The sequence below is a fragment of the Rosa rugosa genome, chromosome 5 (genome assembly GCF_958449725.1).
Source record: "Rosa rugosa chromosome 5, drRosRugo1.1, whole genome shotgun sequence".
Classification (NCBI taxonomy): domain Eukaryota; kingdom Viridiplantae; phylum Streptophyta; class Magnoliopsida; order Rosales; family Rosaceae; genus Rosa; species Rosa rugosa.
In genome coordinates this window covers 23,761,682-23,775,371 of record NC_084824.1, presented here as the reverse complement: position 1 = coordinate 23,775,371, position 13,690 = coordinate 23,761,682, and the positions used below count along the sequence as shown (strand labels likewise).

The 13,690-nt window shown below is 38.0% G+C and overlaps 2 protein-coding genes across 4 annotated transcripts; one reads left to right on the top strand and one right to left on the bottom strand.

Moving 5' to 3' along the window:
• Nucleotides 1–5,264: 5,264 nt before the first annotated feature.
• LOC133709041 (receptor like protein kinase S.2) lies at nt 5,265–8,151 on the top strand. The gene has a single exon (XM_062134645.1). It carries the CDS (start codon nt 5,428–5,430, stop codon nt 7,954–7,956), a length of 2,529 nt encoding a protein of 842 aa, XP_061990629.1. The 5' UTR covers nt 5,265–5,427; the 3' UTR covers nt 7,957–8,151.
• Nucleotides 8,152–8,251: 100 nt separating this feature from the next.
• Nucleotides 8,252–11,573, bottom strand: LOC133709042 (probable calcium-binding protein CML22). Of its 3 annotated transcripts, none has more exons than XM_062134646.1 (5): nt 11,220–11,573; nt 9,253–9,492; nt 8,965–9,155; nt 8,702–8,876; nt 8,252–8,576 (listed from the first exon to the last, which is right to left on the bottom strand). In XM_062134646.1, exons 1-5 carry the CDS (start codon nt 11,230–11,232, stop codon nt 8,464–8,466), a joined length of 732 nt encoding a protein of 243 aa, XP_061990630.1. In that variant the 5' UTR covers nt 11,233–11,573; the 3' UTR covers nt 8,252–8,463. The 3 variants fall into 3 exon arrangements, with proteins under 3 accessions (XP_061990630.1, XP_061990631.1, XP_061990632.1); XM_062134647.1 differs by having other exon boundaries at nt 9,253–9,453; XM_062134648.1 differs by having other exon boundaries at nt 9,253–9,463; nt 11,220–11,572.
• Nucleotides 11,574–13,690: the final 2,117 nt, after the last annotated feature.

Genomic DNA, 13,690 nt, shown 5'->3' with positions numbered 1-13,690 from the left:
TATAGGGTGGTTCTATTCAGACCTCTCTATTTGCTATATGGACCTCCTTTGATATTTTTACACATCAAACTTCCAATTTTGCCCATATTTTTTCTTTTTTCAGTTTTGCCTCCTCTTCCCCGCCTCAACTGTTATCTTTGCGACCTAAACCTTGTGACTCTCTCTGTTGACCAAAACACTCATTACATAATTGTTGTGAAGCAAGATGGATGACTTCATCTCCGAACTCCTAAGTTGATCAAACTCTTTCTCTCTCCTCTTTTTGTTTTCTTCCATCAATGTTGATGGAGGATGGGAATTGAAGGAGCTTTTGTTAAGCTCTCACCTTGAATTTTGATTAATAAACCTTAACAAAAATTCATACAGAAAATCGAGACCAATTAAAGTAGCAATAGTAGTTGAGAACTGAGAATGATTCACAACCAAAGGTATATTGAATTGTGAATAACGCTTTACCCAGATTTCAAAATGAAAACAATTCTAATAATTGCAAAAGACAAAATGAAGCATGAAGAAATTATGGAATTTTTGTTCATTATGCTTTGGTTCTTAATTGTAATCCATCCCGTTGTTAGCAGATTGAAGGAATAAACTTTGATGTCATAAGTCAGAAATCACTCTCCTATGTCCAGGACCAGTGACAGCAACGATCTTGAAGACCTCCGTTTCCTTTTTTTTTTTTTTTCAGGGGTAGATTTGGATTTTAAAATTTTTAAAAAATTAGGGAGGTCCAAATATTAAATTTGGAGGTCTAACTAGAATCACCCTTTTGTATAATAGGGAAGCAAAAGTTAAAGCTTTAACATCTTTTTCTTCTCCAACTTCAACAGATTCCCTATTTTACAACAATCTCTAAAATCTCCATATTTTTCCTTAAATTTTTAGAGATTGCTGTAAATATAGGGAATTTGGTTTTCTCTTTCCTCACTTTCCCTAAAATAGGGATAGTTATAGGGAATCTGTTGGAGCAAAAGATGCTCATTTTTCCCTAGAGTAGAGAAAAATCAAAATATGGGGAAGCTATTGGAGTTGCTCTATACAGCTTCCCTATAATTTTTGTATAATAGAAAAGCAAAAGTCAAAGCTTTAGGGTGTGTCCTGTAACGTTTTATGAAACTATTTTTGTAATATTGGATTGTAGAATGAAAACGGGAAATTAAACTATAAGTTTTTACGATGTAAATACATGTTCGGTACAAGCTCAATTTTGTTTATAAAATATATCATATGAAGTTGCAAGCTCTTGAATCTTTAGTTCAAAAAGATAATTCAATCAAATGTCTCAACCTTAGTTGTTAATTCCTCTTGCCCATGAGATAATCCAATTATATTGAAGCATAAAATATTGAAGCTTTCTTCCTAAATCATCCGTATAAATTAGATCTGACACGTGAAAGAGGGATTTTCTAAATCCTTCATTCTTCTCTACTCCATGATTCTGCAAGTTTCAATTGATTGAAAAAGACGGGGAAGAAGAAAGTTCAAACAGCAGATAAAATAGATGAGATCATGAGAAGAGAGAATAAGTCTTAGTGGAAATTGTGGGAAAGAAAGAGAGAAAGATCAAAAGAGAGGAGAAGAGTTTGTGGATCTATGTGCTTAAAAGTATAAAAAAAATAAATCACTTTCTCTAATTGCAGGGCAGGTTGTTTTCAGGAAACAATGAAAACGTCAAAAAGTCATTTCCCATATTTATTCATAGTTCCTGAATTGTTTCCTAAATTTTGTTTTCCTTGTTTTTCAAATTTAATGCACCGAATGCAAATTACATAAGTTTTTGAATTCGTAAAACAAAAAACAGTATTGCAAAATGATACCGAACGGGCCCTTAGCATCTTTTTCTTCTCCAACTCCAACAGATTCTCTATTTTACAGCAATCTCTAAAATCTCCATATTCTTCCTTAAATTTTTAGAGATTGCTGTAAATATAGGGAATTTGGTTTTCTCTTTCCTCACTTTCCTTAAAATAGGGATATTTATAGGGAATCTGTTGGAGCAAAAGAGACTCATTTTTCCCTAAAGTAGAGAAAAATCAAAATATGGAAAAGCTGTTGGAGTTGCTCTAATATAGAAATTATAAGGAAGCCGTTTAGTCGGGAGATGGTCAAGCGTCAATTTCAAGATGTCAATTTCATAGGATTATGGCCAAGTGGATTTGGTCAATGTTCTTATCATTGATTCTACAACTTGCAGATCTCCCAATGTGTTTCATAATAATTTTGTTTCCTCATTTAATGAACAAATAACACCTAGCAATTTTTGCCAACATTTCAAAATAAACACACAACACTTGCTCCAACATATTGGGTATTGCCCTTCACCCTAATTTTAGTAGAATCTGAAATTTTCTTCTGGGATACGTCGCGGACATACCTTGAAAAATAAACACAAGACGCACAACTCGTTGAATTTGATACATGGACAACAAAAACAAAACAAAAAAAAGTCCAAAAAGATAAAAGGAATTAGGCAACCAAACTCCAACGTTTTTTTATCAAACTCCAACTACTGCCATTCATCTCATTCACATATCTTAAGAAACCACAACAATCCAAAACCCAGTGACCACAAATTCAAATTTTGGGCACCATGCAGAGACCAGTCCACCCAATGTCCCAATCCAAGAAAATGGTCCCAATTTACCTTGACTTCTCTCCGTACCCATCCTTTTCTTAAGTTCATTTATACCATTTTATTTTCACCCAATCTCTTCAAGATTAAGGATAATAGCTTGATTTGACCCCAAATTAATCGACCGTTCAATAGGAATTACTACGTGTCATTAAATACGAATATTTCTAATACTTTCCGACAAATGCAGAAAATCTATAAAGTATAGAATTTTAATCTGCTTAACTTCTTTTTTTTTTTATTGGCTGGCCTAATTGACATTCTTTTCTATTCAATTTGAGAGTTGTTATGCACTAAATTAACAAGTTGTTTAATCATATTGTAAATTGTATGCCATCTAGATGAAGCACTAAACTTGGTGGTGGGTTTTGGTAGACAAAATATGTCAATCATATGTCTCTGTTGGGTTTGAAATTTGAAATACCTAATAATTTATTGTGATTGGATTTTATGGCTACTGGCGCGGCAAATAAATGACACAGTATGGGATAAAAGCTACAGTGCCTCATGCTGAGTTGGGATAGGGCCTAATTAATTAATTCTATCTGGTCTATCATCATATATATTGTCAAACATGTGATAATGGAATCCATCGTAGTACACTAGTACATAGTACATTGTCGTTGAAATCGAATAAGGTTTTGGCGTTTTGCTATTAATACAGGGAGAAAGATTCAGAACACCAACGTGCACTTGTACTATCATGAATGGACGGCTGGATAACATTAAATACACTTTTTGGTTATTAAAGAAAAGTTAACTATAAATATTAAGGGTTGAAATCACCTAATTAGGTCACTTATACTATTGGTGCATAAAATAATTTTCATCAATACAGAAATGAAATATATTTTGTTTCAAAGTTAAAAGTAGGTTTCTCAAAATCAACGCCTTAGATGATAAGAATGTTTTAATTATCATTAACAAAAAAAAAAAAAATCACCGCGGGAAATTACTTGAAATAACACCCTACATATTTCAAGTATAATTTTCGTACTTTTTTCAAAATCTTATAAAAATTTGCACTTTTAGTTTCATTCATAACTGATTCATAATGCTCATTACGATATGATTATGAACGTTTGATTCTTTTGTTTATAGCCGTGTGGACTTTCCACAAGTGAAAGTGTCATTTCTAATACGTACATTTGAAAGAACTAATAAGTACATTTGAAATAAATAATAGAAAAACCGATGATAGATAAACTATGAATTTAGTTAAGAGCAATTCATACTCGAGACCTCGAATGACCGATGATTTTTTTTTAATCAAAGTAAAATTTATTCAATAAACTGCAATCACAATATCTAGTAAGCAATTACAACATTGACAAACAACAGTGACTTAAAAGTTTAAACTAAGCATCCTTACTTGAAAAATGAAAGACTGACATCATAATTAGTCTAACGGTCAGGGCAGAAGTTGGCGAATGACAAAGCCAAATTGACGAAATATAGTAATAATAAACTGGGACATGTGATCCTTTCAAAAAAAAAAAAAAAAACTAGGACATGTGACCACAATAGTAAATTATTGGGGGAGCCATCCTAAAATTTCTTAATTCATATCACCAATCTACTGTATTGAAACGCATATAACCTTAAACCAGCAAAAAAACTAAAACAGACCGATGGTCTTAACTATTAGAACTAAAATTCAAATCCAAAAAATCAACCATCTATTTTTTTTTTTTTATCAAAAGGAGACCTCGTTTGGTTCACGGAATGAAAAGATTGGGAAGGGAAACTTTATCATTTCTTGTGTTTGACACACCGCACACTCAAAGAAAGAAACAACTTTCCTGCGTGAAGGGAAAATGGATCCTCCCACACCCCCTGGGATTCATTTTCCCTCATACTTTCCTGCGTGAAGGGAAAATAGGGGGAAAATGGATCCTCCCACACCCCCTGGGATTCATTTTCCCTCATACTTTCTCTGCATTAATTTTCTATTCTAAATATTATTTTTAATGGTTGTTATTACCAAATTATCCAAGAAACTTTTGAATCTTGAATTGTTTATGTTTTGATATAAGGATATTATAGAAAAATTGAAATTACCTACTTTCCTATTCATGTACAAACCAAACATCGGAAATGAAAGTAAAATAAATTTTCCGATTATTTTCCCGGCGTTTCCAAACATTGGTAGGGAAACTAGTGAAAAATTAACTTTCCCATGGTCATGGGAAAGACCAAGGAACCAATTTCCTTTTCGGCACCAAACGAGGCGAACACCCAGGCTACGACACTATTGAGCCATAAATATAAAGTATGAAATATTACAAAATGACTCACCCGACCAGGCGAGTTACGACAATATTGAGTCATGAATGAAAAATAAAAAACAAAATAAGTATAATAAATTTTGATAGCTGAAAATAGCCGTCAATTTGACCTATCTAATTTTTTTTGTTTTTTTGACCTATCTATTGAATTCCCACGGTCAACAAATCTGAAGAATCGTCCCACGCGCTTTCCTAATTAAGCCCCCAATATGAAGATGAAAAGGGTATGAACTCTCTTAGTTCTCACGTGAAGCTTTTGCCAAGGAAAGATCTAGAACCAGAAGAGAATTGTGTTAAAAAGACTTAACATAAAAAGAAGTTTATGACATCATAACTCAAAATTAACCAAGATTAAGGCTATAGTTGGGTAGGCTCCATTTTGGCCGGTTCATACGGCATACAATTCAACCATGCAACCTACCTTCGTTGATATATTAAGCATGAAGCTTGCATCTACTCACTGTTTACAAATCCAAAATCTCCACACCTGACCTTGAACCTTCTTTCATGTCCACCACCACCATGCAGCTGAACCACCTCTGCTTCATTTTGCCACCAGACTGCGACGAAATCGAGCCACCGGACCACGAAAACCAGCAAAAACCCACCAAGGAGGTGTTAGAGGTCAGAAAGAATCACACCCGTCGCGAATGCCTGAGTCATGTTCGTGCTTTCGTCAAAGAGTCACTCTGCAGGCTCTACGACCTGAAATGGATCAGTCTCTGTCACCATGGCACGAGAAAAAACCGAGACCAGCACCATTCTGGGGTGTTTCAGGACATGGATGGGATACAACTCAAGGACAAGGTCGGAGGAGACAACCCGAGGATCTTCAGCTTCTCGGAGCTTTATATTGGTTCGAATGGTTTCAGTGAGGATCAAGTTTTAGGGAGTGGAGGTTTTGGGAAAGTGTACAGAGCGGTTCTGCCTAGTGATGGAACTGTTGTTGCTGTGAAGTGCTTGGTGGAGAGAGGAGAGCGGTTCGAGAAGACTTTTGTGGCGGAGTTGGTTGCGGTGGCTCACCTTCGTCACCGGAATCTTGTCCAGCTAAGGGGGTGGTGTGTTCATGAAAAAGAGCTGTTTTTGGTTTATGACTACATGCCGAACCTCAGCCTTGACCGCATACTTTTCAGGAAACCTGAGAATATAGGGTCTCTGACATCAGTGCCTCTCAATTGGGAGCGTAGAAGGAACATAATCGGTGGCTTGGCAGCGGCGCTTTACTATCTTCACGAACAGTTGGAAACTCAAATCATTCACCGGGATGTCAAGACGAGTAATGTGATGCTTGATTCCCATTTTAATGCTCGGCTAGGTGACTTTGGCTTGGCACGGTGGCTGGAACATGAAATTGAGTACGAGATAAAGACACCATCGATGCAAAACCACCAGTTTCGGGTAGCAGAAACGACCAAAATTGGTGGAACAATCGGGTATTTGCCACCTGAAAGCTTCCAGAAACGAAGCGTGGCTACTGCAAAATCTGATGTTTTCAGCTTTGGGATTGTTGTTCTGGAGGTGGTGTCGGGTAGAAGGGCAGTAGATCTCACTTGTCCAGATGATCAGATCATATTGCTCGACTGGATCCGGAAGCTGTCTGATGAAGGGAAGCTTTTAAAAGCAAGGGACAAGAGGATTCCAGACGGGTCTTATCAGCTTCTTGACATGGAGTATCAGTTGCATCTTGCACTTCTTTGTACACTTCAAAATCCACAATCGCGACCAAACATGAAATGGGTTGTGGAAGCACTTTCTGGCAACATCCATGGCAAATTGCCAAGCCTCCCATCGTTTCAGTGCCACCCTCTCTACATCTCTCTATCCTCTGCCAGCAATACTAGCACAAACACCAGGTACACCATAGCCACCAGCACTGAAACTCTTGCATCATCTATTCTATCAACCTATGTCACAGCCACTGGAGAAACAATATATGCAACTGCTGACAATGGAAGCAGTGGAAGCAGTGAGGTCAGCACGTGTGAAAGCTTCCGACATAAGAAGCCAACATTTCCCCTGGTTGAAACTCCACGAGAAATATCCTACATGGAAATTGTATCTGCCACAAATAATTTCGCAGATTCTCAGAGGGTAGCAGAGCTGGACTTTGGGACAGCCTACCAGGGTTTTCTCAACAACCGCCATCATGTCCTGGTAAAGCGGCTTGGAATGAAGACTTGCCCTGCATTGCGGGCACGATTCTCAAATGAACTTAAAAACTTGGGAAGGCTCCGCCACCGAAACTTGGTTCAGCTCCGTGGATGGTGCACTGAGCAAGGAGAAATGCTAGTTGTCTATGATTACTTAGCTGATCGCCTTCTAAGCCACCTACTTTTTCATGGAGACTACAGATTTGGCCATTCAATCCTGCAATGGCGTCATAGATACAACATTATCAAATCGCTTGCTTCTGCGATTCTTTATCTCCACGAGGAATGGGATGAACAAGTTATTCACAGAAACATTACCTCTTCTGCTGTAATTCTTGATCCAGACATGAACCCAAGGCTCAGTTCTTTCGCCCTTGCTGAATTCTTGACACGGAACGACCACGGGCATCATGCAGTTACTGCCACAAGCAAATCTGCTCGAGGGATTTTTGGTTACATGTCACCTGAATGTATGGAATCTGGAGAAGCAACCACAATGACTGACATATACAGCTTTGGTGTCGTAATACTTGAGGTTATAACTGGACAGATGGCAGTTGACTTTCGGCGGCCTGAGGTGCTACTGGTCAAGAGGGTCCGTGAATTTGGGGCACGGAAAAAGACTTTAGAGGATATGGCAGATTTTAGGTTGAATGGAGGGTACAATCAGAAGGAACTGTTGAGACTGTTTAAACTAGGAATTGCTTGTACACGCTCCAATCCTCAACTAAGACCGAGCATGAGGCAGATTGTAAGGATACTTGATGGGAATGACAAATGCTTGACGGAGATATGCAAAAAGGACGAAAGTGGGGAAGAATGGAGACGAGTGAATGATTCTGCTTTGTCACTAATTAAGAGGATCCAAGCTCTAGGAATACAATGATACTCACCCAAGCAGCAGCATAACAGAGTGAGCACGTGTAAAATATTTACAGGATGTTCTGTAATGAAAAAATAATTTGTCTTTTAACCTTTTAGATTTAGAAAGTCAGATATTGTGTGGCAGAGTGAGTAAAAGGGTTCATGTCCCCTCCGTATGTATATTTCTGAGAAAGTAGTAGATATCTAAATAGGTACATATTCTGGCCTTATCTGATGCCAAGATCCACAGACATAAAAGGAAAATATCCATGTTTGCTAATATATTAATAATGATAATGAAAATAATAATAATAAAATACACGAAATGCAATCATATATTCCATATATTAGCAATCATGATGATTCATAAGAGGTCCAACCTTTACAGAAATCATAGATGATCCGAAGATGACACAAGAGCTAAACTGTTTCATACAAATCTTACGAGACTTTGGAAATATACATAAATGTATCATCTGACCTCATTTGCAACAGCTATTCAACCAAATTCAATGCTATACTGTTAGCCTTAACTTTGTTCTTGAGATATTTCTTCATCTGTTTCAATTCCAACCCAATCGATGAAAGCAAAGAGGAACTGCCTGAAACTCACCTTCCCACTTTTGTCCCAATCCATTTCCTCTGCAACAACCCACAAAGGCAAAAAAAAAAAAAAAAAAAAAAAAAAAAACTAATGATGAGAACTGTGTATCCATGTAAAAGAAAGGAGAAATGACAATTTTACTGTAGAAGCAAAGAATCAATACTGAATCGATTCCTGCTGACATGAGCAGGAGATTTTTCCCGCGGAGAAGCTTCATTCAGTGCCTTCACCACTTCTGTCTTGTTCAGTTTTCCATCACCATTTTTATCCAGAAACAAAAATACTTCAATGACAGTATCAAAAGTTGCTTCTAGCTGTGGAGAGTCTATCTTCGATGTCTGATTTAATCCCCAATACATTAACTATGATGACCAACATAAATTTACTTCCAAGGAGAAGAGAATTAATAGAGTTTAGTGTCTATACCGTGTGAGGGTCCTTTAATAGATAGATGAGACATAGAAGAACAATGAATTCATTGAATTGTATCCCTTCACTCCCATCCATATCACATGAATGAAAAAGATCCTCAATCTCTTCTGCTGTCAGATGGAGTTGCAGTTTCTGTAAGCATTTCTTCAGTTCCTCGCGGTCTATAGCTCCATTTGAGTCCTCATCTATGTGAGAGAACATAGAGACAGAAAGAGAATCAATAAACCTTCATGATAACATATGAAACCTTAGTAAAGAGTAAGTAACCGTGTCAAAACTTACCATACAGGTCAAACACATTTCTTATGTTCTTCAGTTCTTCCCTAAACTGAGGGAACCTCAAAATTATGCTGTCAATTGACTTAAAATTGCTTTGGCCTGAAGAACCTCTTTTAAATTCAGCCATTCTCTTTTCAAGCTTTGCATCCAGCTTGCTATACTTGTTTGCCGAACCACGACAACAAAGCATGCCTCCTAATTTGTCTGACAAAGACTTCACGGAAGAGAAAAGATGAGATGTGCCTTTACATAAGACAAAAGGGAAAATCAATTTAAGCTGAAAAAGAAAAGATGAAACCTAGATCCTACCAAAATATCTCAAGTTTGATTGTTTCAACAGTTACTCAAAGCCTACAAAGTTTCTGTCAAAACAAAATGCTACTCTCTTGAACAGAACATAATAGGTTTCCAATATCTCTCATTCATGGTCAAGAGTCAAAATCGCATACATATTTTTTATATTTACTTATGACTGAAACCAGCATTTATCAGATTGTCAACTATTAATCCGCAAATGATTTCTTTTCTCAAATATTTCCATCACTATCACCATTTTACTCTCTTGAATAAGTTAATGGTTAGGGGAGAGCATCTTTTCACGGTGATGTGCTATACACATCCCCTCAACTCAGATTCTCTTCAGACGCTCTGAAATTCTCACTGAAATTTATTCTAGATAATAAAGCTATCCCCTTCTGGGAATCTAGCAACTCTGGATGATTAGCGATGTGTGCTACATCGCCCTCCCACTTTACACTTAGAAAAGTAAAAAGAAAATATTTAGGAAGAAAAAAGGCAATAGCAGTGCAACTGGTAGAAAGGAGTGGTAGTACCCTGTTTACTTTGGTTAGTAATATTAATAATGATCCTGGTAATAATCAATGGCAGAATAGGTGCACTAATATTGTTATAGTGTTCAGATATTGCATAGTTATAGGCATCTGGATATGAGATAGGGAAAAGGTCGCATAGATACTTCTTAATAATGGGTAAAATGGCAGTTCCAGTCCAAAGTTAATGCTTCCACACATAAGTTTGGACGTTGATGATTATGGTGGTTCTCTTAGCATTTCCACCACTACTGAGGATGTCAATGGACATTAATATGTACGTGAAATCATCTTCACCAACCCTACTACAATTACTGGTGCTGGCACCAGAAGCACTAGATACAGTGTCATAAACATCCTTCAATGTTCTTACCAATAATCTTAAAAGCACAGTGGCACTGCATCATCACCACCGGCTCCCTCTTTCACAACCATCACTTAGATTTTGTACTTTGCTATCTCGCACCACTGATATGCTCTGTTATATTAGTATTATGGTTACAATTGAGTTCGCGTCTAACTGAAAAGGAAACTTCCTTTTCTGAATAGAACTTAACTCGAACTGAATTAACAGTTCAAGCCTTAGTTGAAGTACAGTAAGGTACCATCACCTCACTCACATGTAAACAGCCAACATTTTCAAACTGCAAAAAATGTCTATGATTCCGCTTAAACTCACAAACGTTATCACCCTAAAAGATCTTACCAAGACAACAAAGGAAAATAGTAGTCGAACAGACTTCTCTACTTAATCAAGCTATATACTCAGAGCATATGAAAGTAATACAATCTTGAACTTCATGACTAAATATTCTCCCTTTTCTCATTTTGATCAAAAGTGGGGAGCAACAAAAGATCTGTTTTCAAGAACTAGTTTGGATTGTTATCATAGATGTAAAATCCTAGTTTGGATTACACACCATAAAACCAAAATCAAAGATGCAAAAGAAAAAGAACAAGCTCCATATGATAAATTCCAAACAGTAACAGAAATTCGTATTCAACCACACAGAATTGAACCCAGAAACTTTCTGGCAATACCCAATTTCAATATTTGAGGAAACAAAACAAAACAATTAATGGGTTTCTGACATAAGAGTATTAACAGTGAACAGCGCAAAAGAAAGAGGGAATACTCACTCAAAGCCTTCATGCGAAATGGGGTGTGAAGGGTGGAGGAAGCTCAGCAAGACAAGGACTATTCGAAAAGGCAGAGACAGAAACAGAATGATGTGAAAAAAGCAGCGAAAGATATAAATAGGAGGAAGATGCTAAAGTGGAGATGCCACTATGGCTTTGGAAAACAGAGAGGTATTGCTTAAACCTGTCTCCCTGTGTTTAAATATCATTAGCGGCACCAGAATATTTAGCATCATGATTCTTGATTCATGACGCAAGGAATGTTGTGCTTGATTGGTGCGAGTCACCTTTGCTTGTTCCTATCATCTCTAGCCTCAATTCGGCTTCTTTGGGATATCCAAATTCCTAGTTCTATGCCTTTTTTTTTTTTTTTTCTGTGAATTCCTTGTACTGTAATTATTTTTGGTGAACAGATAATCTACTTTAGTAGGTCAGGAGTCAAATTAAAGATCTTTTGCTCATAAACGGGAGACTTATTTAGAGTATCTTTAGTCAAATTATCTATTTGGGCTCTCTAGTAATTTTGAAGAGCACTTTATTTTTTTATTTTAACAATTGCACCAGATTCTTAAGTGACTTTAGTAATCTCGCTCCTAAATATAGAGAGCGAGATGAGACTATTATTTTTTTGTTAATTTAAAACATGTTCAAGTAAATCCAGAATATGTGTCTGGCCCAAACTCGAGATTACTTGCTCTAGTTGAAATAGGGTTTATATTAGAGATATTCTCGGAGAATCTTAGGAGATATCCAATCAATGTACGATTATGTTTCCATGTACAACTCTATCTCTATGCTTGTAATCCTCTATATAAAGAGGTCCATATTATCAATGAAAGTACGACTCAATTCTCTCCCAATTCAGTTTTCCTTAAACACGTTATCAGCACGACGTCCTAACCCTGAAACAAATAGCCAAACCCTAAATCCGAATACAAAACCTTGAAACCCTTTCGGCCCCCGCCACATATCTTGAAACACTCCTTCCCAGGAGTCCAGAACCGGCGGCGCCACCCCAAGAACCAGCCGGAAACCTACCGAACCGGCCACCGGAATCTCCAAACCATCCGCAGCAAATATTCCACCGGTTCACAACTTACGGACCTCCAATTGCTACCAAACTTTTCCAGAAGTAGCCCTTCCACCCCAAGATCTTGGAACCGGAAGAAAAATTACAAAAACCGGTGTAAAACTTGCTGAACCGGCCGACTCAAAGTACAGCAGAAAAACTGGCAGAAGGAAAAGAAAAAAAAGGAGAGGAAAGATAGGCCCAAGCCCAAGCCGCAGCTCAGCCCTAGCCGCAGCCCAAGCCACTGCCACGTCAGCCAGACACATTTGCAAGCCAGTCAGCAGAGGCACTGCCACGTCAGCAACCGAACGTCTGCCACCTCAGCACGGACCCAGCGCCACGTCAGCACCGGTCAACACCCGTTGACCGTTTTCTGTCAACTTTCCGACAACTATTCCGGCCGCTGCCGGCGACTTTCCTTGGCACTTTTCCAACCATTTTCCGGCCAAATTTCCGGCAACCTATTTCAAGGTAATTTTTACTAAACGTTCCCGTTTTTTTTATAGTTTTTTAATTCAATTTCTCTTCTTTTTCGGGGACTTGCAAACTCTCTTCTTCGACCCCCCTTTCTTCATCATAGGGGAGACCTAATTAAGCCGAACTGTGGGGGTTCGTGCTCACTCCAAGCTTGGAGCTTGTTGAGATCTCCAAACTTAGAGTTTGTAGAGAATTTATGATCGACCACTTACGTCATTGTTTCGATCTAATCCAATACCTCTTGGAATTGAATTTCTTAGAAGAGATTACGCTCAGAAATTCCTAATTTCTTGGAAGCGACTACGCTCAGAAATTTTATATGTTTTCGTGGTAACTTTTTCCGCTCCGAAACTAACCCCTTTTTCTTGTTCTCTTTCAGGATGAGTAACCTGAACAAATTGGACTTTGCTCCATTGGGAACAATTCGCTCTGAATATCACAGGTGGGTTCGTGATGTCCGCCAGCATCTCAAGGCCGATGGAATCCTAGATACGATTCTCGAGCCTAGCCAGGACGTGCTAACTGTTGAGCAAGCTCAAGCTTTGGAAGAAAATAGAGCAGCCTTAGAGGCAAATAAGGCGAAAGCCATCATCCTAATGACTCGTCATATGGATGATTCGCTCCAGTACGAGTGTATGAATGAAGAAGACCCCAGAAGGCTGTGGGTCTCACTCGAAGAAAGATTTGGCAACGTCCATGACTCCCTGCTTCCTGACCTAGAAGTGAGATGGCATAGCCTCCGCTTCTGTGATTTCAAGTAAGTTCTTGACTACAACTGGGAAGCACTTCGCATTAAATCCTTAATGGAATTCTGTGGTAAAGAGATCACACATGCGATGTTGATTAAGAAGACTCTCTCTACCTTCCCCGTCTCTGCATTGATGGTTGCTAAGAACTATCGAATCGATGTTGCTGCAGGACGGAT

Coding starts and splice junctions, on each gene's coding strand:
- LOC133709042 (XM_062134646.1), bottom strand. Junction 9,156..9,252: donor AAATGTGTTTGACCTGTATG/GTAAGTTTTGAC, acceptor TCTCTCACATAG/ATGAGGACTCAAATGGAGCT. Junction 8,877..8,964: donor TATTAAAGGACCCTCACACG/GTATAGACACTA, acceptor GGATTAAATCAG/ACATCGAAGATAGACTCTCC.
- LOC133709041 (XM_062134645.1), top strand. CDS start 5,428: ATGTCCACCACCACCATGCAGCTGAACCACCTCTGCTTCATTTTGCCA.